Source organism: Hoplias malabaricus, chromosome 5, assembly GCF_029633855.1.
Source record: "Hoplias malabaricus isolate fHopMal1 chromosome 5, fHopMal1.hap1, whole genome shotgun sequence".
In the NCBI taxonomy this organism is placed as follows: Eukaryota; Metazoa; Chordata; class Actinopteri; order Characiformes; family Erythrinidae; genus Hoplias; species Hoplias malabaricus.
This window is the reverse complement of record NC_089804.1, coordinates 34,253,940-34,280,288: the sequence shown is the minus strand read 5'-3', so window position 1 is coordinate 34,280,288 and position 26,349 is coordinate 34,253,940. Positions and strand designations below refer to the sequence as shown.

General features: G+C 43.5%; 1 protein-coding gene across 1 annotated transcript in view; it reads right to left on the bottom strand.

Annotated features, from left to right (window-relative positions):
* The window catches only part of bsnb (bassoon (presynaptic cytomatrix protein) b), a 101,547-nt gene that overhangs the window by 14,252 nt on the left and 60,946 nt on the right, over positions 1–26,349 (bottom strand). Inside the window, exons 4-8 of the mRNA XM_066671923.1 lie at positions 24,786–25,253; positions 17,023–23,268; positions 10,336–12,394; positions 9,075–9,928; positions 7,650–7,761 (exon numbers count right to left, since the gene is read on the bottom strand). Coding sequence (XP_066528020.1) covers positions 7,650–7,761; positions 9,075–9,928; positions 10,336–12,394; positions 17,023–23,268; positions 24,786–25,253 — 9,739 coding nt within the window. The remainder of the gene's footprint in view (positions 1–7,649; positions 7,762–9,074; positions 9,929–10,335; positions 12,395–17,022; positions 23,269–24,785; positions 25,254–26,349) is intronic.

Sequence of the window (26,349 nt, the reverse complement as noted above, 5' to 3'; positions counted from 1 at the left end):
CTGTAGCGACGCGGAACGCGTCGCTCCCTATATCTCCTACCCCGTGTGGTGTAGAAACGAAATTCTTTTTTTCCCAGATTCCTCAGGTCAGACCCTACAAAAAAGCCTCAAGAACCCATAAGCTCCGCCTACTTAGATTTTGAGCTAATTTGCATAATATGCAAAATCGCACACATTTTGAGCGCGAACTAGTCTTTGGAAATGTACCCAATATGGACATATGTGGTATCAGCAGAATCCTAAGAACCTGAACTTTAATAATTATCCAAAAAAAGTTGGAATTTCATCACTGCTTGGCTTCCAGACTCCGCCCAAATACAGGGGTAGAGCTCGCGTTCCAAAAATCAGACAAATACAGCTATAACTCGCAACCGCTTTCTCCAAATGCTACGATACTTCACATGCTTGATCCCTATAAGGGCCGGAAGACATGAGTACTTGGTTGTGCAACTGCAAGCCTAGGGGGCGCTATAACAACAAAAAATATGTTACGCTTCACAGGATTGTCCCATTGACATGCCGCTTGGTATGCATGTAGTGTGTGATGAGCTGACTCAGATTATATGACGATGATGTCATATTCAAAAAAACGTGTCCACCATCGGCCAATCAAATTTCAGCAGCTGTTTCATGACCTTAACAAGGTCCTATCATCATGACACTTGCATGGTATGTCCATGGCCCCACTTCCTGAGCACATAAAAAGTTTAATAACAATAGCCACTAGGGAGCGCAATTAAATTTTTCAACATGCAAATATGGAATATCTCAGCGAAATATAAACATATTGACAAGCAGTTTGCTTTATTTCATACTTTGCAAATTGCCTTACAACTTTGCAATTACAACTATTGTCAAAAAATGCATAGTTTATCCACAATAGTCAGGTATGTGAAAATGGAGCTTTTCGCACTCCTCCCTGGAAATTTGTCTTATCAATAAACAACTGGTATTTTTGAAGTCTGTATAGACTGTAGGTAAATAATTATCAAAAAAATCTAAAACTTTTGACATGCTGTTGTGGCAGTTATTTAACAAATATGCATGGGCGGGCCTCGATGCACTCTTTGAGCTATAACTACAACAAACTTCACACAAATCAAACACAACTTGGTACACATATGTACGTCATTACTCTGAAGTAGTGTGCCAAATGTGACCACATTGCACAGAAAGGGGGCGCTACAATTAGACAGCAACTGGTTGCACAGGTTATTAATTGATTACACCGCCACCTAGAGATGCAATACCAGCACAATGAGATAGATATATTCTGAACATCATGGAAAAGGACCTTGTGCATTTTCATAACATATGCCTAAAGCATTTTTGAGTTACAGCTGTTTTTTATGTGATGTTTCAACGGCAAGCTTCACATCTCTATTTAAGCAGAGGCTGCAATCACACAGTAATGAAAGTTCCACATTTTTTTGATAGCTACTAAAGTTCAGGTTCTTACGATTCTGATGATACCACATATGTCTATATTGGGTTTTGATCCAAGGACTAGTTCTTGATCAAATATATGTCCGTTATATCTCATTTATACCCACACCTGCAGACTCACTATACCCTCAGCCCCTCCCTCTCCTTCTCACACACAAACTGTCACCTCTCCCCCTCCCCTCCCCCCTGCCAGTCAGAGAGGGCCAGAGGACAGAGACAATTGAAAGCATATCTAAACAAATCAACAATAACATCATGACTGGTTCCTTATTTTTGTTTTAGTGTCCAAGTTTTCAGCTCCACTGGCCGAAGGAGCACTTTACAGAAAGTAAAGCAGGGGTGCACCTCTTGCTCTGCATACTTTCATTGCTCCCTTTCACATGTTCTTCAATGGTCAGGACACCTACAAAGCAGATATGCTGCAAATGTATGACCTACTGTCTCTGCCTTTTTTATCTATAATGTGGACCAACAGAGTATGTGTGTGTAACTGTGTAGGCAGTGAGTGGAAACAGGTTTTAAAATTATCCAGCAGCACTGTTCTGTCTGATCCACTCATGAGAGCACAATAAACACTGACATAGCATCACAATGTCAAAATACAATGCTGAGAATGTATGAGCAACTGTGTCTGAATTCATAAGTTTGACCAATAAAATATATGTATCTCAGTGTGGACAGTGAGTTGACACAGGTGTTAAAATCTCTAGCAGCACTGCTGTGTCTTATCCACTCATAAGAGTACTACACACACTGACCTATCACCACAATGTCAGTGTCACTGCAGTGCTGAGAATTGTCCACCACCCACATTAAATATACTTTGTGGATGTCCTGAACATTGGGTCAGAATCCAAGGTGAAATTCCAGAGTCAGTTCTGTGCTCTGTGCTGTCTCTGTAACCCAAGCCCCATGTTCACCTGCCTGCAGACCAGAAATTTACTTCTACTACCCCTTCTTCTTACAATCCAGAGCACCAAGGATCACATTTTAAAGCACTACAAAATCTATATTCAAGTGTGGCTCCTGTATCAGGAACTGTCATATGCTACGCTCCTGCTCTGCAAAGACTGCTCGCTTTCACCCTGCTCTTCAATGGTCTGGACACCCATACCTCAATACAGCAGGTATGACTCAGGTGTTGGCATTTTAAATCCCTCAGCAACACTGCTGGACAGAGAATAGTCCACAACCAAACACTGCCAGCAGAGAGTGTCTTCTGTCAACTGATGACTGACTCGAGTACAAGCTAATCCACATCATATCTGCTGTTTGGGGGACCTGAACATTAGGGTGAGAAACCAGAGTGCAACTCCAGAGTGACTTCTGTGCTCTATGCTTTCTCTGTCATCCGCTACTCCTCCATCTCATGCTACACCTCCAAAGAGATGCCAGAACAGCATGGAACACCTTATAAACACTACACAAACTTCCCCAAAAGCCCCTATTATCCCAGGACAGCTCTTATGCATAGAACACCTTACAAACACTACACAAGCTTCCCTAAAAGCCCCTACTATCTCAGGACAGCTCATATGCATAGAACACCTTACAAACACTACACAAACTTCCCCAAAAGCCCCTATTATCTCAGGACAGCTCATATGCATAGAACACCTTACAAACACTACACAAACTTCCCCAAAAGCCCCTACTATCTCAGGACAGCTCATATGCATAGAACACCTTACAAACACTACACAAACTTCCCCAAAAGCCCCTATTATCTCAGGACAGCTCATATGCATAGAACACGTTACAAACACTACACAAACTTCCCCAAAAGCCCCTATTATCTCAGGACAGCTCATATGCATAGAACACTTTACAAACACTACACAAACTTCCCCAAAAGCCCCTACTTTCTCAGGACAGCTCATATGCATAGAACACCTTACAAACACTACACAAACTTCCCCAAAAGCCCCTACTATCTCAGGACAGCTCATATGCATAGAACACCTTACAAACACTACACAAACTTCCCCAAAAGCCCCTACTATCTCAGGACAGCTCATTTGCTAGCACATTGTTCTCCTACCAGCGAATACCAGCTTGGACCCCGGGAATTGTCGCTTGCGGCTATATTCTTATTATTCTTTTTCTCCTGTAAAAGTCACTGTGCGGAAGAGACCGTAGGTCGTACAGACTTCCCACTTGGAGGGTAGATGTAGTTTGTGTGCATCTCGGAGGACAACAAAAATTACACTGATTGGCCTAATGGTGGCGCTATAGCGAAGTGAAACGCGTTTAGGTTCATATCTCCTACACCGTGAGGCGTAGAGACAAAATCTTTTTTTCCACTGATTCTTTGGGTCCTGACAAATCAAAAACGGGTTAGTCAAAATTTCATTTTTCTAACGTTATTATCACGCTAATTTGCATAGTTTGCAAAACCTACTTTTGCGAACTAGTCCGGGGATTTTTGTCCAATTCTCTTGAGCTTGGTGCCAAAATGTTCACAGGAGTCTGAAGGTTAATAATTATAAAAAAAAAAGTTTAAATTTCGATTCAATATGGCCGCCATATGCAAATGAACCTCTTCGGCTTATCATATGTTTTACTTACAAATTTATAACAATTTCATACTTTACTCCAATGTGTTCAAATTTCATATTCTACTTCCAGATATGATTCTGAGGTAGCATGTCAAATGAGGAGCCAATATTCATATAGGGGGCGCTGTAAATGCTACAAGTGTATATCTCAGCATCCGCAAGGCGGATCGGACCGCCGTTTTGCATGCTGCTTCTCTGGGCAAGGCTATAAGTGGAAAATTAAGGACAATTAGATTCGGGTAAAATTGTGATCGTCATCGGCCAATCAGATGTTAGCACCTGTTTGACTACCTTAACAAGGTCCAATCATCATGGGATTTGACTGGTATGTTCCTGGGAGCACTCCCTACGTGCATAAAAATGTTCGTAACGATAGCCACTAGGGGGCGCTATATCAAGAAAATATGATATTTCTCAGCGAAAATTAAGCGTATCGACACGCAGTTTACTTCTCTGTATACTCTGCAGAGGGCCTCACAACTTTATCATTGCAAGTGTTGTCAAAAAATGCATTGTTTTTTTTCAATCGCCAGTTGTTTAAAATTGAACTTTTTCAAACTAGTCCGTGGAATTTTGCTCTATTCCCAAATAATTGACCTTGTTAGAATCTGCAGAGCCTGTAGGTCAATAATTATCAAAAAAAGTTCAACATTTGGACAAACTTTTGTTGTAATAAATCAATAAATCGAAGTGTGTGGAGCTTTAAACATTCTTTCAGCTGTAACTCAAACAATTTAAGCCCAATCAAGATTAAATTTGACATACATATGTAGGGCCTTACTATGAAGAAGCATATACAATATGACTCCAATCCACCAAAAGGGGGCGCTACAATTGGACAATAACTGATAAAATTAGCTTTTTTGTGTTTTAGCGCCATCTAGGATTGCAGTGGCACCACAAATTAATCATGTCATCTGATCCTCATACTGATCAAGCATGTGCAGTTTTGAAATTTTTGGGGAAAGCTTTTTTGAGTTATAGGTGCATTTGTGATTTCTAGAATTCATGCTGGATCTCTATTATTTGGAGGGGCCTGTAAGCCACATAGTGATGAAAGTTCAACATTTTATTGATAATTATTATATGCCAGATCTTTAGGATTCCACTGATACCACATATGTCCATGTTAGGAAAATATCCATAGAGTAGTACTCCCTTAAACAGTTCTAACATGAAAGACTGTAACTGCTTAGCAACAATATGTTACAGTAGTAAATTCTTTCACCACCAGATAGAACTACAAAACTAAATATTGTTTTGTTTAAAGTCTCCTATACCTCTTCAAGTGGCCATTTACCCTCACCAGTCAGAAAGTACCCTTTGTTATTGTGTGTTTTATTCTGATGTACTGAGTTTCTGATGTTTATACTTGTTTCTCACAGAGTACAGTGTCCCATTTAATGCCTGACATATTAAAAGGCAAGAGCTGCACTCTGATTGGCTGTAGTGCGAGGCAACCTCCTCCCCCACACCGCCTCCTGCATTTAAATGCCCACCTGCATTTAAATATTTTATATTTATATATAACTACTCTATAGTAGCCTGTCCAGAGCACAGGTTGCTCTGATAGTGGCCTTCAGCTCTTCTGCATTGTTGGGTCTGGCGTATTGCATCTTACTCTTCACAATACCCTGTAGATTTTCAATGGGGTTAAGGTCAGTCGTGTTTGTTGGCCAATTAAGAACAGTGAGACCATGGTCCTTAAACCAGGTACTGGTAGCTTTGGCACTGTGTGCAAGTCCCAAGTACTGTTGGAAAATGAAACCTGCATCTCCATAAAGTTGGTCAGAGCAGGAAGCATGAAATACCCTAAAACATCCTGGTAGACGGCTGCATTGATCTTGGCCCTCAGAGAACACAGTGGACCAACTCGAGCAGATGACATGGCAACCCAAACCATCATTAACTGTGGAAACTTTACACTGGCCCAAGCTACACGCTTCTGATGCTGTCTCTTGTTCAAGAGTGGGTTCACACAAGGAATGCGACGCTGAAACCCATGTCTTGCATACATCTGTGCGTGGTGGTTTTTGAAGCGCTGACTCCAGCTGCAGTCCAGTCTTTGAGAATCTCCCTGACATTTTTGAATGGGTTTTATTTAACAATCCTCTACCATATCTTTTCCTTTCTTTCTCCTCTCTATTAATGAGCTTGGACACAGAGCTCTGTGAACAGCCAGCATTTTTAGCAATGACCATTTGTGTCTTGCTCTGCTGGTGTAAGGTGTCAGTGGTCATCTTTTGGACAACTGTCAAGTCAGCAGTCTTCACCATGATTGTGGAGCCTACAGAACTAGACTGAGAGACCATTTAAAGGCCTTTGCAGGTGTTTTGAGTTAATTCACTGATTAGAGTGTCGCACCAGTTGTCTTCAATATTGAACCTTTTCACAATATTCAAATTTTCTGACATACTGAATTTGGGGTTTTCATTAGTTGTCATTTATAATCATCAAATTAAAAGAAATAAACATTTGACATATATCAGTCTGTGAGTAATGAATGAGTATAATATACAAGTTTAACTTTTGGAATAGAATTATGGAAATAAATCAACTTTTTCATGATATTCTAATTTTATGTTTATAGTATGTTTATAGTTTATAGTAAGCACTGCTCACACATTATATACCTCACACAAAGACCCTCTTCCATCACACACATCACTCAGAAACAAACACATCTCAGAGACTGTAGAACACAAGTCACAAACACAAGCACTTATTGCAAATAATCTGACACTGCACATACCTACTTGGCTCAATGTCTAACAATTTTGCCATAGCCACAAATGTCAATACATCCTCTCCCAATCAATTCATACTACAGGAGTTGTCAGATTTGACTTGACTGCCATATTAAGCCAGTTAGTGCTTGAACCCGCAGATAGCCGCTAGCGGCTCTAGTTATTATTATTATTATTATTATTATTATTATTATTATTATTATTATTATTATTATTATTATGTCATCAGTGTTTTGCTACTTGTTCACTGGAGACTAGAACTCTTATGAGAGTAGCCTGTGAGTGGAGGTTGTGTAAAGCCTCTAGAATGTCCTGCCCTATTTACACTGGCTCATTTGGTCTGTCAGGTCTCTCATTTTTATGGTGGATTGCAGCGAGCCTGGACCCTGGGCTAAATGTCATTATCCAGACTGTGATCCTCTGGGCTCACAGAAATGCTAAGGTACATTACATTACATTAAAACAGTGCATCCTGCATCAGATCCAGCCGTTGACCCGAATAATTACCATGAATTATTCAACAAGGTGTCAGTGCCGGCAGGGAGAAGGCACAAAACTCCACCTTTCACACTCGCATAATCCAGGACTTGGAGAGGGCAATTACGTTCATGTCCAGGTGTGTAAATGATTTTAAGCAAGAGACAATGTGTTGTACTTTCCAAGTGGCTCTTATCTACACAAATAAACAGCTCCACTGTAACATTCGATAACACCCTCTGAGTTGCAGCCGTGAGAGCACACATGAAAACGTAACTCAATTTGCCAAATGGCTGGCTGGGTTCCCTCCAACTTAATAGAGTCTAACTTTGCAACAGACAAACCTGGGCAGCATTTAAACAACACATCTACAAACTGCACTAAAACTGATCCTGCAGCATAATCAGTTCTCTTCTCTCACCGATGCCTGTGGCTGGGGTCGTGGGGCCTTTGGGTGGCTGGACGGCCGCTTTAGAGCCGATGGCAACTGCAGGAGTTGGAGTGGCAGCAGGAGGAGGAGTGTCCACCTTCATCTACTCCCAAAGATGGAAGATGATTAGGGAAGCATTACACACACCATAACAACAATACAGAATTCAGATTTAGAGATTATTTAGGATATAGGGATTATTTTATCACAAGGTGATATTGTAGGTGTACATATACGTTTAAAAACATTATGCTTTGTAACACATAGTTGCGATTCAAAGTGTAAACATTCTCCCGCTCTTTTGTCATTATATGGTATCTGTTGTGTAGAATTCAAAATCACATTTATTATTTTATTCAATGGAAAATAACCAGAAAATGAAGTAGTGTGAATGTGGTGTGTGAAGAATTTATTGGTCGCTGCATTCATTATGACCACTGCAAAAGCATGTGATGGATTTGTTCTGTTCTAGGGGCTATTGTATACAAAAGTGAGAGTTTTGGTTTTGACGATTTAAAGATGGTGACTGATTTTTATGTTAGAGGTTTTAAATATGATGACAATTAATTTTATGTTGCTTTTGTTGAATAAAATGATAATTGCAATTTTTAATACTGCACAACAGTTACCGTAAAATGAGGTGAAGAATAATAGAATTATGGATTACAATTATATGTTACACAAAAATACTCTAAAACTAATTTTTACACTTGATATAATAATCTTAGACTCTAAACCAGACCCTAAATTTAGCCTTAATCCTAACAAGACCCAGATTTTATGAAGGAACAAAATATATATAGTTCTTGAAGGTTGATTTAGTAAAAGCACTTCAAGAAGAATATGCCTTTTTAAATGCTTCAAATTTTGAAGCAAAATATGTTCAGAAATGTTTTAAAAACTATTATATATGGCATCAAAATAATTGTCCATCCCTTTTTTGGTTCCTTAAAGAATCCTTTTATTTAAGCATGTAATATCCAAAAATATTTACACTGTAATTAATGGACATTGACCTTTTGAAATCTCTGATTAAATTCCACTCTTAAAAGTTCATTCATTCATTCATTATCTGTAACCGCTTATCAAATTCAAGGTCGCGGGGGGTCCAGAGCCTACCTGGAATCATTGGGCGCCAGGCGGGAATACACCCTGGAGGGGGCGCCAGTCCTTCACAGGGCAACACAGACACACACATACATTCACTCACACATTCACACCCACGGACACTTTTGAGTCGCCAATCCACCTACCAACGTGTGTTTTTGGACTGTGGGAGGAAACCGGAGCACCCGGAGGAAACCCACTCTTAAAAGTTACACAAATTAATTTTCTCATTAATTTGTCATCAGTATGAAAGGACTGCCTTTGCCAAAGCTGTAGGACCACCGTGATAATAGGCTTAGTCTCACTTACCCCAGGAACAGCTGGCTGAGCTGTGGTTGGTCCAGCAGCCTGCTGTCGACCCGGTGCTGAAGCCTGACCAGGCTTAGCCTGCTGCTGAGCGGCCCCAGCTCCAGCACCAGTCACCAGGGCTGTAGATGAGGGTTGAGTGGCTCCTGCTGTGGTTGCGGGCTGCTGTTGAGGCTGCTGTTGGGCACGAGGCTGCTGGGACCCAGGTTGTCCAGTTTCAGGCTGCTGGGATCCAGGCTGCCGGCTGGTTGGTTGTTGTGCTGAGGATCTCTGCGGCCCTTGCTGTGGTGGTTGCTGTTGACCTCCTGAACCTTGCTGCTGCTGATGCTGCTGTTGCCTGGACCCGGGAGATTCCTGACGCCTGGATGAACCCGACTGTCTTTGCCCCCTCTGGCCACTGGACGTGTGGTGGTGTCCGGAAGCAGGGTCCCTCGAGTAATCGCCTGAGTCCCGAAAGCCTGACTGTGAAGACCTAGGATCTGAGGACCTTTTCTGGGCAGAGGAAACCGTGCCACGGCTTTCTGATCGACCAGAAGGGTCCTTTGGATGTGATCGGGAAGAACGGGAGGATCTAGGGTCTTCAGAAGAGTGCCGCGAAGAGGAGTGACGTCCTGAGCTGACACCGTGATGCCGATGTTCTCTGGGAGAGGTGGAAGAGGTCTGGTGCTGGTGGCCATATTCATCCTGCGGCCATAAGTCTTCCTCTGGAGGTTCGTCATAGTCGTGGTAGGTGTGCTTGACATGGCTTCTTTTACTTGAAGAAGAGTGGCTTCCACTTCCATGGTGCCTGGAGCGATCTGAACGAGCCTCACGTGGTTTCTCAAACCAGTCGGTTTCCTCCTGACCCAAGTGATAGGCTTATATTGGAAACCAAACATAGATCAAGAATGTCACTGGGATTGTAAAGATGGTTGATAGAGGGCAAACTGAAGCCATGCATGAGCAGGACAATATGTGAGCTCCAGGCATGCAAGATCTTCCACACAGAAAGCAAGAAAACCTTAAGCAAACACTGTAATTGTAATTGTAATTGTAAATACTAAGCAGCACATGCATCAAAGAAAATAACAAATACACAACTTGAAACACACCTAACATTGAGTAACAACATGCAAAAGTGTAGGCATATATGGTTTTGTGCACTGAACATTGCATGCTTATAAAAAGCAAATACTATGCATCGTCCATGCTGCTCTCTAGGCATGCAGTCTCCAAATTTGACAGGATGCACTTTTAAAGGCAGTCGTGATTCAGCACCAGTTACCTTCACTGTCAGAAACAGCACAGTGCATATCATCCACTAAGTAGGGGTCATCTGGCTTGTAGACATGGCTCTTTGGCATGTCTCTCATGTGATGATCCTGCACATCTGGCAGGGAATGGCTGGAGCCATACTGATTTCGCACATCATTTGGGTCTGGGCCACGTCCTATACCCATAGGTTTTCCTACTGGGCTTAGTGGGCTCTCTTCCTCCGAGTTTTGGGTACGCATGGAAGGACGTCCACTTCGGCCATGGGTACTCCTCTGGGATCGCTCCATGGCGTCTCTCTCATAGGATTTGCTTCTATAACCTCCTGAGTCTCTGGAGGAAATCTTATCCATGCCGTAACCTGTTGAGCGTGACCTTCCAGAGCTGTAAAGTCGATCATCCTCCTCCAGACGCTCTCTTGATCCATAGTGCTTCTGCTGATCATAGACATTCTTCTTCACTCCTGTTCTGGTCACCACAGTACAGCTTCCACCTGTTGATGTGGTCATTGTGTAGGAAGCCAGGTCTGACTCTACATCTCGGGCCTCTTCTATAGGGGAGAATTTGGAAATCTTCTGCTCAATGCCTTGCTTCCTATGTTTGCTGCGCTTGGTGGACACAACAGCTGGTGCCAAGTTCTTAGAAGAGTGCTTCTGGCTTCCCATTCCAGGACTGCCACGAGATCCATGCTTATAGTCATCGTAGTAATAAGATCCACCACTTACAGTCGTGCTGGGTCGGCCATGACTGTCTACTGCACCCTGCTGATGGTAACCTGTGTTGTCGGTAGGTCTTCCGTAAGGATCCTCAGACCTATCCCCATAACCTGGCCCTCTTGGACCATTCTCTGTCCCATATCCTTGCCTGGACATATCAGAAGATCCCATGTTCTCCTTTGTCAGTTCACTGATATCGTCAATCATGACATAATTTCTGGGAATATTCTGTTCTAGGTTCGTGGTGTAGAGACCGTCCGTGCCAAATCCAGATGTAGGACTTGGTATGCGGTCAGTCAGTGTTTGTTCAGGAGTGCGATATGAACCATACGCATTAGTCAAGGGGGAGGAATATACTCCACTGAAGCCGGTCTCTTGAGCTGAGGTGGCTACCGACACCGCAGGGTTACTAATAATCTCATAGTTGGTTGGAAGCTTCTGCTCAAGGTCAGCTAATGACGTCTGCCGTGGCATCTGATGAACAGAGAGAAGATCAGGCTGGGGCTGAAAGGACATGTTCGGGCTTGGGTATGGTAAGGTCTGTCCAGACATAGGTGCTGCAGTAGGCTGGAAGCCTTGGTGGCTGGGTTGTTGGAGTACTAGGTCAGTCTGATATGAAGACTGAGTGTAACCATGACTCGGGAAGGCTCCTTGAGCCTGGTAAGAAGAGGGTTGAGGAGGGTGAGGCTGGAAGGTGCCTGGCTGGGGCTGTGATGGGGCTGGATACTGAGGTGGCTGAAACCCTATCTGCTGATATGCGGCAGTAGGTGGTTGGGATGGTGTAGGCTGGTTCTGTGGATATGGATATGGAAGATATGAGGAGGTAGGAAGGTACTGGGAAGCTGCATTCATGTCTGAAGTAAACTGGTTGAGAGGGGCTGTGCTAGGTCGGGACATCATTGCATTGGCTTCGTAAGTCCCTGTTCCAACCCCAGCCAACCTAAGGTTGTTGAGCTCACTGTCTGACATGTAGTCCCTTGCATCCCCCATGCTTCGCAAGTATGCCAGCTCTCTCCTCTCTCGCTCTTTCACCATTGTTTCCTTACGCTGAGTTATCCCCATTTCCAGACAGCGTAGTTTAGCATCAATCTCTTTTTCCTCTTCCTCCAGTTCTGCTTGCTGCTTACGGAGTTTGGAAGACTCCTGTTCGACAGCCCTCAGGTCACTCAGGAGACCTGCCTTGGTCACACCTTGTGCCGGGCGAGGCAGGACTCTTTGGGAAATTCCTGGGGAGCTGTACATGTGGGGAACTGCAGGAGTAACAATGGGCAGGGGTGGCTCATCTGGAGGTGGGCTGGGAAGGGTCCGCTTCACCTTCTTCATCATGGAGTTCTGCTGCTGTTGCAGGGTAGACATCTGGACAGAGGAAAAGAGACACAGATTGTGAGAGAACATTAAAATTGGGTACTAGCTTTAAACTATAGATGATATCACACAGAGATATGGCATACAATTTTTTTTGACCATAGATAAAACTTGTTTTTATTTGTACCTAATAAGGTACACAGATATTTATTTCACAAGCTACTTGTCTACCCTTGTGAGGAACTGCCGCCCCCTCCAGGGTGTGTTCCTGCCTTGCGCCCAATGATTCCGGGTAGGCTCCAGACCCACCGTGACCCTGAACTAAATAAGCGGTTACAGACAATGAATGAATGAAGCTACTTGTCTAACCTGCTTTGGTCAAAACCCCACTAACCCCACAGCAACATTCTCCCCTGTCTAAACTGCATTAAAGTTTTCAGAGCTTGTTCCTTTAATATATTTTATATTTTTCCTTTAATATATTTTATATTGAGCTGCTCACTGTTCACTTGACTAGAGCACAGAGTAGTGAGAAGCAAGAAGCAGAAGCTCTGGTTTTTAGCTAATTTTGCTTGGTTCTTTCTTCTCTGTTCTCATTTTCTCAGTTTTTATTCAGTTCTCTTATTTCTCCTCACTTGCTTTGTCTGCTTTGCTTAGTTTACCCTTCATGATTGGAGAGACTCAGACAAGGTACTTCTAAGGCCTCTGCAATCTATGTTATGTATGACTTAAAAAATGAGTGGGTGGTCTTGCTTCACAGTGTGTTTGTTGGTGGGCTCTATATCCCCAAATAAATGTCCACATGAACAATCTAGAGAACAATGGATTTTTTCAGTCACACTTCCTGCTCCGTTTCTGTGTTCTGAGTTCCCTTGTGTACCATGTGGTCCATGGATCTGCGTTTGTTTTCGTTCCTGTCTCCGCCTTATAATCAGTGTTCCCACCTGTGACTCCTTTGTAGTCCTGCCCTCTTGTTATCCATCCCAGGTGTTTATTGTCTGTGCTCCTTTAAATACCCCTTTAGTTTCAGTGCTCCCTTGTCTGGTGTTGTGTGTGTAGATGTGTTTCTGTCTTATACATTACCACCAGTTCATGGTTGTTTTCTGTTTGTATGTGTTTAGTTCTAGTTAACGTTTCTAGCTTGTTTTTACTTTCATCGTTTGTTTTGTTTACTTTTATTTGTTAATAAATTCCTTGCGTGTATATCTGGCTCCTCGTCCTCCTACAACCATGACAGAAGACCAGACATCATAATGGAAGTAGCAGGGAATCCGTGGCCCAGGGGTGCCATTTGGTGGACTCCATTCTGTACGTGTATTGGTTCTCCCATTGGGTATGTGAAGGAGGAAACAGTAGTAGTCGCTGAGGGCAACGTGCTGGAGTCTCCCACTCACTGGAGGACTACCCCTTCAAGTTCAGGCAAAATTTTTTTGGAGGGGCATTAACAGTTGGCCTCAGGGGAGGAAGTGAGGCTAACAGGAGCGCACTTCATGAGGATCCTTGGTCAAGGGACTTGTGGGATTTCCCCATGAATGCGCCTATTGGACCTCCTGAACCCTCAACAGCTCCAGCACCTGCTCTTTGAGCAGCCCCAGCATGTGTCCTTCAAGCAGCCCATGCCTCCTGCCTCCATGGACATCAATGCAGGACTGCTTGCTGCTCCAGTAAAGGTGGCGCCTGCCGCTCCTGCTCCAAGTTTTCTTTCTAGTCCAGTGTTTCCTGTTTACCCCTCAGTCCTGTCACCTGATAATCCCTTGTTCTGCTAGTCTTTTGTTTTCCAGGTTCCTCTCCTACATCAGCTCCCGGGGAGGTGGGGCTCTAGGTCTACACGCCCTGTGAGATGTGCATTTAGGAAGGGGCTTCTGTCATGCTCTTGCCCTTTCCTGCTAACTGTCTCCCTGGTTTCTGGGGGATTTATTTATTTACTTATTTTTATCTACACCCTAGCCCCGCCTCAGTCTCTGCCCTCTGTGAGTTCATAAAATGTCCCCTTTAAAATGTGTATATCTTGAGGTAAATATGGAGCTGTCTATAAGGGGTTTATTTAGGAAAATGACCTTCTTTAAAACACATGGATGCTTTTCTAACACCACTGCTGCACAGGGAGCAGAGGCTATTTCGAGAATTTAATTACTTCTGTTCCTTTGGACCTGAAAAGTGCATCATATAGCTGATAAACAAGAAGGTAAAGACAGAGACGGGCTGACAGTTAGTTATCCTTGTCAATGTCCAAATTTTAGAATGAACTAACAGCAACCTATGTAATGAATCTGAGAAATCAGGGATATGGGTTAAAGGAGTTTTAGCATTAACTAATTAATTATCTGAAATGAATCTGGTCACAAAGGAACAGTCAAAACAGTATAAACTAGTGTTACTTATATTACAAAAGTTTTCTTACACATTTTTCCACCATTAGATGCAAACATTTTACCAGAGTGACTGACTAAAACAAGTCTGCACTGAACTACTGATCTAATATTATCTTAAATTATGGAAGCTTAAAAACATAGACTAAAAGTAAATGCATACCCATCGTGGAGTCACAGAGTATCCATAAGACATTTTAACGACCAAAAAAAAAAAATAATAAAAAATAAAAAAAGCCTTTAGGGGTGAAAAAATGAACAGTGTCCTCTTGCAGCTGCTAAAATGCAAGAAAGCCTCTTTCTTGTCAAGCCTGAGTGTTCCTCGGACAGCAGTCTCACTGAGAATGAAAGACTCAGAGCTTTCTGAGCAGCTGCTGACAAGCCGGAAGACAGCAGGGCTGAACCAGGATGCTTACACACAGTGAGTCCTGCTGGTATTATTCATGCCTTTATGGATACAGCAGTGTGAGAGTGTGTGAGATAAAAAAAAAAAAAATAAAAAACTAGACATCAAAAAACCATGACGTACAAATTATGGAGGGAGAGCAAAATGGAAAACAGCACATATTATAAATAAGAGATAGAACAATGATAGAAGATCAACAAGGACACACACTCAGCAAAAATATGTATTATATTTAGCTTTGACGTAAAAAGGTTATAGACTGGGACTTCAGACCAGAATGTCACATGTTTGATCCCAGGGAAAAGGAACAGTGTTTTATCCTCCCTCAGCATCCACAGCATTTTTGCATTTGAGTAAAGCATCTAACTTCTAACTGCTCCACATGCATTGTGATTAGCTACCCACCACTCCAGATATGTGTTTGCTCACTGGCTCAGATGTGTTCAATTCATTGTCTCATGTTCCCGAACTGGGGGGTGTGGTGCTATTACAGGGGGTTGTGCAGTAATACATAATGCATGTCAATGATCATAATCCCAGCATGTCGGTTATCATAATCACAAAGTGATTTATCTTTTTGATTTTATTTTGATTTGTGATTTGTCACTTTATTTTTTGTTTAATAAGACATTTTGTATACAATGTTTAAAATACATTTTAGTGGTGTCTGGAAGCAAAAGAGTCAAAGTGGATGGGTTTCATCTACAAAAGAGGGGCACTGCAGAATGCTTTTGGGAACCAATGCCCAAGGGTTTGTTTTTAATATTAAAAACAAAAAAAAATGTTCTGTGGATATTTAATATATTTTATCACTGGCTGAGCAATAAAATTTGCAGTGCCCTACTAAATTGAACCTTGCTCTTATTTTGACACCTCCTGTGACTGACAAACCAGAAAGTGAAGAGAAAGACAGGCTGTCAGCTGTTTAAGGAAGTCAAGGCCCAGTTATGACAACCACACTAGAATAAATGCTTAGCTGACAGTTCATATGGGTCCTGTGCGAAGGTTACTAACAGCAATCCAGAAGTAAATGCTGATTCAGCACATTTTATTTGCGTCTCTCTTGGTCCGACTTGACATTCAAGTATAGTGTCAGCTCATACTTTAAAGGAACACTACGTAATGATTTCACCTTATAACAGCTTCAAAATCGTTGTGATGCTCCACTGGAGAATAGAGCCTCTGTCATTGTTACTCTGGGACCAGCACTGCACAAAACTGCACTGAGTAACCCCTCCCCCTTCCTACCCTTCCTTATTGATTTCAGTACAGTGCTGTAAATAGGAATAACACTACAGTCCCAGGAGCAAAGAAAAACTCTAAATCTTACCCTTTAAACACTATAGTATTATATAATATTATAGTATTATATAATAATTTCCTTTAAATTCTATAGTATTTATATAATGCACCTTCCAAGTGAGCTGAATATGTAAAATTATCAGTGTTTACCAGAGTGTTTAATGTTTACATTTTTTGGTATGCCACATGCTACACATAAGGTTCTGCCCTCAAATCTTGTGAGCTGCCTAAGTAGGCAGTGACTACGTAAACAGCTGTTTAATTAGGCAGCGTTCTATTGGTTGTCTGTCCTCATGAGGCAGATTATTGAGACACTGAAGTTAGAGAGAAATTGTGTCACGTCTTCTTTACTTAACTGAAGAGCTACCGTAGCCTCAGAATTTCATCACGATGGGTTCTAGTCTTTCTGTTTTTATTGAGATTTTACATCATAGCACACACACTATGACATAAAATGCTCTTTATGTAGACAGCTCACTAGATTTTGGGACTAAGCCATATTGCCTGATTCTCTACTATTGTCTAATGTCAACATCAACAAATGTCCTGCCTGCACCCAAAACACTACAATATTATTGTTTTCAAATAATTATCCCTCTTACCTGACTGCTTGAGGTGGTTTGATTCTGGTACAAGGAGAACTTGGCCTTTGACGGGTCATCTGAAGTTGGGCTGAGGGGCTTGGGATCTGACAAGGACCGCTGGACACTCTTTATGGGTCTGGGAATCGTCTGATGCCTCTGGGGTGACTCTGTGGTGAAGGCTTTTTGCTGAGGTGTGACATGGGCCTTATTGAGCTTCTCACTGGAGGCAAAGGTGGTCTCCAGCATGCGGTGTGGGGACAGAGGAGACACAGGCGAGTACAGAACCTGTGGGGACTTGGGTTGTGGACGGTTGTCGCTCTGTTGGGCCTGTAGACCAATTTCTAGTGGGTCTGGCTTTCTCCTTTCAAACTTGTTTGTGGTGGCACCAACAAGCTGTAAACTGGTGGAGTAGGGACTGACTGTAGTGGGAACACTGAGCTGAGGAGCAACCACGACCTGAGACTGGGCTTCGGGGTCAGTCTGGCAGGCCAAACTCTCACCCTTCTTGGTCCTCTCTGGAGCAGAGATGTAGTGAAGCAATTCAACTTTGGATGTCTCAGCCATAGTGATATGAATGGATGGAGAGACCCTGCCCAGCTGATCTGTTTCAGTTTGACACGAGGAATCATTGGTGGTCTGTATGGCTATGCTGGACGTCACTTTAGAAGCATCAGTCTTAGTTTCTGCATTTGATTCTGAGTGCTTAGTGTACCTTGAGCGTCGACGTCGTACGGGTTGGTTGTCCCACTCTCCCTGGTCTTCCTCATCTGTCTGGACACTACAGTCAGCGATACGCCTGGTCCTTCTGCGCCGTGACATGAATCGATCCTCTCCATCTTCATCATCAGTTTGGACGCTGCTGTCTGCGATCCTTTTCACAGGCTCCTCCTCAGAGTCATCCCTTAACCGGGGCATTGAGTTCTGTTTTTTTATTGCACGGCTACTTCTCTGATCGTCACTGTTCCTCAGAGACATTTCTGAAGCAGAGCTAGGGATAGTCCTTGCAGATACCAGAGCTTGCACCATCTGCCCATCCATGCAAGGCAAGAACTGTAAACTCTGGCCATCTTGTGGAATAACTCTGCCACTCTGATCGCAGATGATGGAAATGGCTTGTGGGGCTCCACCAACCATTATGCCTTGAATGGCACCTTGAGCCGTTGTGGCTGCTGCAGCTGCAGCTGCTGAAGCAGCTGCTGCTTCTGCTGCAGCAACTGCTGCAGCTGCTTCAACGGCCGCTGTCTTCTGCCTTTTCTGCTCTTCCAGCTGTTGCTGGAGTTGCTGTTGCAGGGACTGAATTTGATCCAGCTGCATCCTTTGCTGGGCTAGTTGCTCTCTTTGCATTACAAGCTGGGTCTCCCTCTCAGCCTGTTGCTGCTGGAGAACCTGCTGCTTTATGGTCTGTAGTTCTTGAATTTCACGCTGCACAAGGAGTTGCTCTTTCTCCCTATGCCTCTGTAACTCCAAGCGGTCCCTCTCCAGCTCCTCTTGCAAACGTAACTGACGAAGTTTCTCCAGCTCAATGCGCTCTCTCTCCAGCTGCAGGAGCTGCTCCTGTTGTTGTCGCAAACGTTCTTCTTCTTTTTCTTTTTCTTTGTCTGTGGATGTAGTCATGATGGTGCTCACTGCTGAACTTGGCAACACGCCAGAAACTGCATGTGGCTGTGATTGTGGTGCTGACAAGTGGGGTTGAGTCTGAGAAGCTGACAGGCCAGGAGTGAGGGACAAATCTTGACCCTTGGTGAATCCTTGGGGCTGAGTTTGTGGCTGTGATTGCTGCTGCATTGGAATCTGGGTCTGAGTAGAAGAAAGGATGACACTCCCATCAATTGGAATATGACTCTGAGAGGTTTGTTTATTTAAAATTGTTGGTTGAGCTGGCAGCACACTTGTTGAAGCAGTAGCTCTAGGCTCACCTTGCAAATTTGTAATGGGTTGAGCAGGTGGTAAAGTTGTTGGTGTTGGCATCGTACCAGGTACAGTGGGTTTGCCAAGATAAACTGGAGTTTCTTGAGAGGTACTTGACGGTGGCATACTTCCCGGGGCAGAATCTGGGGCAGATGTTGGGAAATGGTTGGGAGGAAGATATCTGTAAGAACCCTGTGCCGAGAGAGGCATCCTTGGAGTCACATGAGGCAATCTAGTTAGGCTAGCCAGCGGAACAGCCGTCACATTACCTGGAGGGTAAGGTCTGTACACTCCTCTTAGCATGGGATTCATTACCGGAGCAGGCTGGGTTGTGATTGGCAAAGTGGAAGCTATAGGAGTGTTGATGGTGGAGTATATCATGCCATCTGCCGTCCTCATGGCAGGAGGATATAATGCTCGCAGGCTAGCCTGTCTAGCATTGATGAGATTTGTAAGTGCTTGACCATGTACAGTGGGCCTTCCATCTGGACCATAGAGCAGATTTGCTCTGAGTGAAGCTAGACCCTGCTGTAGACCTAACCTTGCAGCAGGACCTCCTCTTCCAGCACCATACTGAAGAAATTCAGGGCTGTTTGCAAAACGATTCCCAAATTGATCCATTGAGTTCAGAGCAGCACACATTCTGCTGATCTCTCTGGCAGTAGTGGCACTGTATTGTGCAAGGTTTGACTCTTGAGCACCAGCCAGGTCTCGAGAAGGGTAGCCATAGTCTCCACTGATATTGGACATGGAACCGTACCTACGCAAAGGCAAAGGTGGAGTTGAAAGATCTCCTTGATGCCGCAAATCTGTATAGGATCCATATTGGGCACCCATTCCCAGATAGCCAGCCTCATATGCTTGTTTCATTGAGCTCAAATCCACAGCTAGATCTCCCGGATCGGTTCTATGATAGTACTGTAGTCCAGATTCTGCCAGATTTGTGTCTGACATAGATGGTGGAAGCTGCCCAGGAGGAGGCATGGTAAAAGGTTTAGGGTCTTCTGCAGCCCCTTGCAAATTTGTCTTGTAGCCTTCCTTTCCTGATTGACCTTGCTGAGAGGGCTCAGCAGTAGGATTTTGCTCTGAAGTACCTGCCTTACCCCTCTGACTAAAAGATCCAGAACAGCTACCAGCAAAAGGCAACTTATAGACAACGTCACAGCAGGCCACTTGGTTCTCTGACTTGATCTGTCCAGTGAGATCTAGGACCTCTGGGGCTGGAGGAGGAGGTGGCTCTTCTTTTTTAACGATCTGTGTAACAGTACCTCCTTGCGATGAACCATTTTCATCTAACTGCACCATCATTACATGTGGCTTTCCTGTAGATAAGTTCACTACAGTAGGCTTGTTCTTTAGCTCCAGAGCTACCCCACCATATATATCATGGCCAAGGGTAGGGGTGGGAGATACAGGACCAGCTGAGGGCTGTGGGGGAAGCGGTGTAACTTTTGGAATGGCAGTAATCGCTGTTTGAGTGCTTCCACCACTTGTCTGGTTTACTACCAAGTCTTTCTTTAACAGTATTGGTTGGACTTGGTTTGCTAAATTATAGCGGGCAAAGGAAGCTGCACTTTGGTGTTGCTGCAGCTGCTGTTCAAGAAGTTGTTGCTGTTCTTGAAGCTTCTGTTGCTGTTTTTGAAGCTGCTGCTGTTGAATACCTAGATCTTCTAGACATGCATCTATTTTTGGAATCGATGGGTCAGTCATAGCTGGTCTGGTCTGAGTGAGACAAACTGCCGACCCTAGTCCTTGACCAAGGTCCACTCGATTCTGCAGTGGATCCCCGTAAACTACTGGGTGTTTAGGCTGTGATATGAACATTGACGCTGCTACAGTAACACTCACTGTAGACGTCGTTACATGAGGCTGTGCCTGTGAGTTCAGATTCATGATTAACGGTTGTACTGCTGTGTGACGACTTGGGGGTTGATCTGAATCAAGTGAATACCTTCGGGTGTCAGAGGCTAAGGATGTCAGATCCATTCCTTGATCTGTCATTATGATGGGAGTAGGCTTCGCTGGTGCTCTAAGATCAACTACATTACCACTTTGGGTCATTGTCCCTTGCTCAATAACCCTAGAGGTGCCTGGAACAGTAGAGATTTTACACAGTGATATGTTTTCAGTGGGAGGAGATTTATGGCTTTGGGAGCTTGCAGTCGTGGCAGTGCTTATATCAACAGTGACCCTCTCTGCAGTCTGTGCTCTCTGAAAACTTTGCTGTGTCTTCTGTGGAGATGTAGAAGAGCTTGTTGTTTGAGGCTGGCTTTGGTAAACTGGTTGTTGCCAATTACTTGTTGGAGAAGACAGAGGGGATGTAGAAGAATTTACAGTTACAGGTTTGCTGGGTTTACTAGTGGAGCCTGCTAGTGTTATCACCATGACAGGTGAATCTTGAGAGGACTGCTGTCTTGTTAGACGTGGTGCTCCACTTCGCTGAGGAATGTGGGAGCCTTGTGTGGATGGTACAGACGTTGTGGGACCAGGAACACGGACATGAGTGGGACTATGTGTTGGAGAAGTAGAAGGGGATGTGGGAGGACTGGGACCCTTGAAATATGAGAACATTTTAGTTGTCAGTGAAGTTGTTCCAGGTTCTGCCTGTCCTTGGGAAGGTCTTCCTTGTGTCTGTCCAGGGGTAGTGTGTCGCACTTGGGGCAGAGACTGAGTACCTGGATGTGCCGAACCAATTTTTGAGGTTTGGGGAGTCGTCTTGGCCTGGTTATGTTGTGTATAATGTTGTGCCTCATTCATCTCTGCTTTGCCTTTTCCACTAGTCCTTCTTTCTGAAAACGAGACAGGAGCTGCTAACTGTGTGGGGCTTGTGCCTGGACTCAAAGATGTCGGCCCAGTACCTAAGTGCTGATTATTTGCTAAAGGTGATCCTTGTCCCTGCTGCTTTTGCAACATCTCTGCCTTCCTCATCATTTCCTCATAAACCTCCTCAGCACTTTTTAAGGACTTATCGACTGCAGATTGTGAAGCAGAGGATTTTTCTGTAGGCGAATACAGGGACATGAAAGTTGGGAGATTGTACTCACTGCCAGACTTGTACAGTTTGGAGCCCATTTCAAACCCCTCTGCCTCAGAATCCATAGAGGGGGAGTATTCAGAACAGGATGATCTGTGAAGTTCTTCCATTTCTGCTGCCTGTCGAAGCTCCTCAGTTGGGGAAGCATCTTCAATAGGTGACAGGTTGCTGGGGGGAGTCTTTGACCTCTCCCTCCGCCTCTGTGCCCTCAGTTCCTCTTTGTCTCTTTTGGTTTTCCGGGCTGTGCTGCGAATCCTCTGCTGTTCCAAGTCTCTCATCTTCTCTTGTTCTCTTAGAAGTTCTTCCTCCTCCCTCAGTTCATCTTCTTCCGAAGAGTCTTCAATTGTGGGCAAAAGTGGGCCGTGTGACCGATGTCTTGCTTTCCTCTGCTGCTTAGCCTCCTCTAGACGTTGTCTCCGGCTGGGACTACTGTCGCTATCATCCTCTAGAGATGACACAGAAGTGGGAGAGGTACCAGAGGTGTAACTAGGCGTGGTAGCAGGGAGAGTTGAGGAGTACTCCCCTCTCGACCTCTCTTCAGGTGACCCAGTCAGGCTTTCCATCTCAAGCTCTGGTTCACGGAGGTCATGCTCCGTACTAAGCTCCATGTCACGATTATAGCTGTTAGTATTGTTTAGTTCTATAGTCTTGAATCGTCTTAGGCCTCCTTGTGAGCCCATCATATCATCCCCATCACCGGACTTGTACACACCATCACTGGTTTTAGTGTCCTCCTCAAAACTGCTAGACTGTTGGGTAAGGCGTCGTCTCTCTTTCCCAAGATCTCCGCTGTGTTTATGACTCTTTTTCATCCTCACATGTGCTTCTGCTTCACCCATTTCCTCTTCATCTGCACTCATCTCCAAGATCTGCCTCCTCATAAACTCCTCATCTGTCAGCTCCTTCTGCAACTTCTTCTGTCTGGTCGGCAGAGGAGAAAGGCCACTTTCACTGCTGTCTTCCACATAGTCATGACGCAACTTGCAGCTAAGGTCATCTGATACATCCCCATCCGAATCAAACTGGTCTTGTAATATGGACAGCGACTGAGGTCTTTGCTGATCGCTATCTGTCACTCCATGAGGATCTCGGCCACGGCCTTGATCAGAAACCGTCTGGGACTCCAACAGTGGTCTCATGGAACTCTCTAGCTTTGTGATTTCAGAGGGACTGGGTGGGCTGCGCTGATCAGAGATGCCTCTCTCATTCAGTTTAACTCCCTCCTCTTGGATAAGTCCAGTGATCTCACTGTGGGAGCTTGATATGCCATCAGACGAATATCCAGTATCACTCAGACTTTGAGTACTGGACTTGTTAGACTCCTACAAAACAACAGAATAAAGGTTACTTGGTATTCGTTCATTTACAAACAGCTTATGAAGTAATATATTGTGATATTATATTACAAAACAGAGAAACATCCTGAAAAATCTACAAACCCCTTTTCTAAAAATGTTGGGACATTTGTAAAATGAAATAAAAACATGAATCTTAATTTAATTGACAAATATAGAAAGAAAATCTTTCCACTGATTTTAAGGACCAACTTGTTTGTGTTTAGTATGAACAAATTTTGAATCTGATACCTATAACACACTCTAAAAAAGTTGGAAAGGGCAAAATAACAAAGAAAAATTCACAAAAATTCACAGAATGAGTTTAGCAAAGGCTTAGTCTTTGCCAGCATGGATGGGTAGTGATTCATCACTTTGTGCCAAAACTTTGTGAGAGAACTGTCACTCAGTACAAAGACAATGTTTCTCAGCACAAGATCACCATGAATTAAGGTCTTTCACCATGTATATTTCACTGCACAATGAAAAGGTTTCATGAAAATTTAAGATTAAATTAAACATATGTTGTTTGAAAAGCACAAACTTGTTTTGTTCTTGAGTATAATAGTGTTTCTAAAAGCATGTGTGAATATGTTTTAGATAATTTAAAGATGAGGATTTCCATGTTAGTGACTGTGTACATAATAAATCATTGTAAGACATTTTTATTACTATACAACTGTTACCATTAAATGACAAAAATAGTGGGTGAATGTTGGAATTTTTAATTACAATCATAAGTTACAAAAAACACTACATCTAATAGTATCTTCAGTTCCCAAAGGATTAATTATAAGGAAATATGAAGTCACCCAGTGGTAAACATACCTCCATTCCAGCTTTTCTGAGTGTGTAGCAGGCATCAATTTATAAATTTGTTTATATTTAACCATCAGAAATAAGTTAATCACTGAAAGCACTGAAAATCTTTTTTTTGTCCATTGACCTGTTAAATAAAATTTCAAGTGAATTAACAAATGACAGATTTCAGCTTTTTTTTTTTTGCAATTTTAAAAAAGTGTCCCAGCTTTTCTGGAAATTGTGTCTGTAAATTAAGGGTTTAAAAGATCATAAACAGGACATGCAAATTGCATGCAAAAACATTGGAGCATGCAAGACCTGAGAATCTTCAAACACTATGTGAAGGTTAATGGACAGTGAGCAGGAATAATGACCGTGACTGAATGAGTGTCACAGATTTTAATAGAATACTCTAAGACATCGTTCTAGGATTGAGCTGAATGAACGGATGACTAAGGACCCATTGTGAACAGCTGTGACTGTCGCTGGGGAGTGAGGGAGTGATGATGATGAAGATGATGATGGAGAAATATAACAAATGGCTACACATAGAATGGCTTTGAATCAGTTTTCCAAACAAATGACGTCAGTATAATTAGAGGAACTTGAACACACCAATCATAGCGTGTCAAATTTGTGGGCTGATTATGAAAGACGAGTACAAAGACACCGAGGACGCTGGGGATGTTGGGGGGGTCACTCACGTCATGGTGTTTAGATTTCTGCATGTCACTACTTCTCTTCTGGTCTTTTACGTCCTGCGCTCCTTTCTTAGGGGATGCTTTCACATCCCCATCTCTCTCGCTTTTGGACACTGCTTGTTTCTTGCTAACACTCTGCTCTTGTTTGCGAGTCTCTGCCTTGCTTGCAGGGTGGGTGGGGGCTGTCTTGGCAGGAGATGGCTGGGTGGGGCCCTTGCTCTGTGGCACCCCCTGTTTGTGAGGGGTGTGAGGACCACTTACTTGGGCACCGGGCTGCTTTTGCTGCTGCTGAGGGCCAGTGGGCCTCACCCCGGCTTGTTGAGCCTGCCCTCTTTGTTGAGCCTGCTGCTGATTGGCTGGGACTGTGGGTCGAGGAGATCCCATTGGCTGAGGAGCAGGAGATGGGCCGTCCCCTAAGGCTCCAGACATCGCTCTCTGGGTCTGGCATGTCAGACAGAGCCATTCTTTCTTCTAAAGAAAAAGAAGCAAACAGGAACCATGCATCAAAAAACAATCTCAGCAGAGGGCTGATGAAATCAGTTGCGTGAAAAAGGACCCAGTTTTAAAGAAGTTTAAAAAATGCAGTATAGTTAATCACCATGGTTCCTGCACACATTCTCTGCTTTCTATATTTTCTCTCTCTCCCTCTTTCTCCCCTCACTCTCCCTCTCACTCTATCCACTCTCTCTCTATCTCTCTTCTCTTTCTCACCACTCTTTTGCTCCACTCTTTTTTCTCACTCTATCTCATTCTATCCCCCATGCTCTCTCCCTCTTTCTCACTCTTTCTCCCTCTCCTTCTCTCTTCTTTCTCCCTCGATCTCTTTTTCTCTCATATCTCTTTCATCTCCCTCTTTCTCCCTCTCTATCTCTCTTTTGTCCCCTTCTTTCTCACTCTCACCCCCTCCTTTCTCTCTCTCTTGCATTCTCTCCCCTACTAACCCTCTTTCTCTTTCTTTCCCTATCTTCCAATTTAACCCTATTACCTTAAGCAATACTGAATTGAGACTGAAGTGAGATTGAATTGAGACTGAATGGAGACTGAAGTGAGACTGAAGGGAGGCTGAAATGAGACTGAATTGAGAGGATAGTTCATATGGCAGGCAAATGCTTACACATTGTTCTCTCTGTTTTCTCTCCTCCCTAAAGCGCTATAAACAAGTGCAGTTTGGTTTCTCTGCCACATCAACTTGTTCCGCAGACTGAAATGCAGGGGTTTAATTTCCCTTATCTTAAACGTGGCCAGGACCGTCAATAACATCCATGAATAAACAATCTATTCTTCAACTAAAGGCAAAATAAGCAGCAGAGAGAACTGTCCCGATAAACATCAGCCCCCTGGCATCACATATCAGGGAAACAAAAAAGTGAATTAAACAGAACAGCAACAAAACCTACAATTACAATCTGATCAATGTGAAACATAAAAGAGAAGTATGTTCCTTTGTGATATTCAGAGCAAATAAACAAAGACACTGGGTCAGAAACAGTGGCTTTTTTAGAGATAAGGATCAGCGTAATGGAGGTACAGATGATTACACCCCCCCCCCCACACACACACAAGAAAA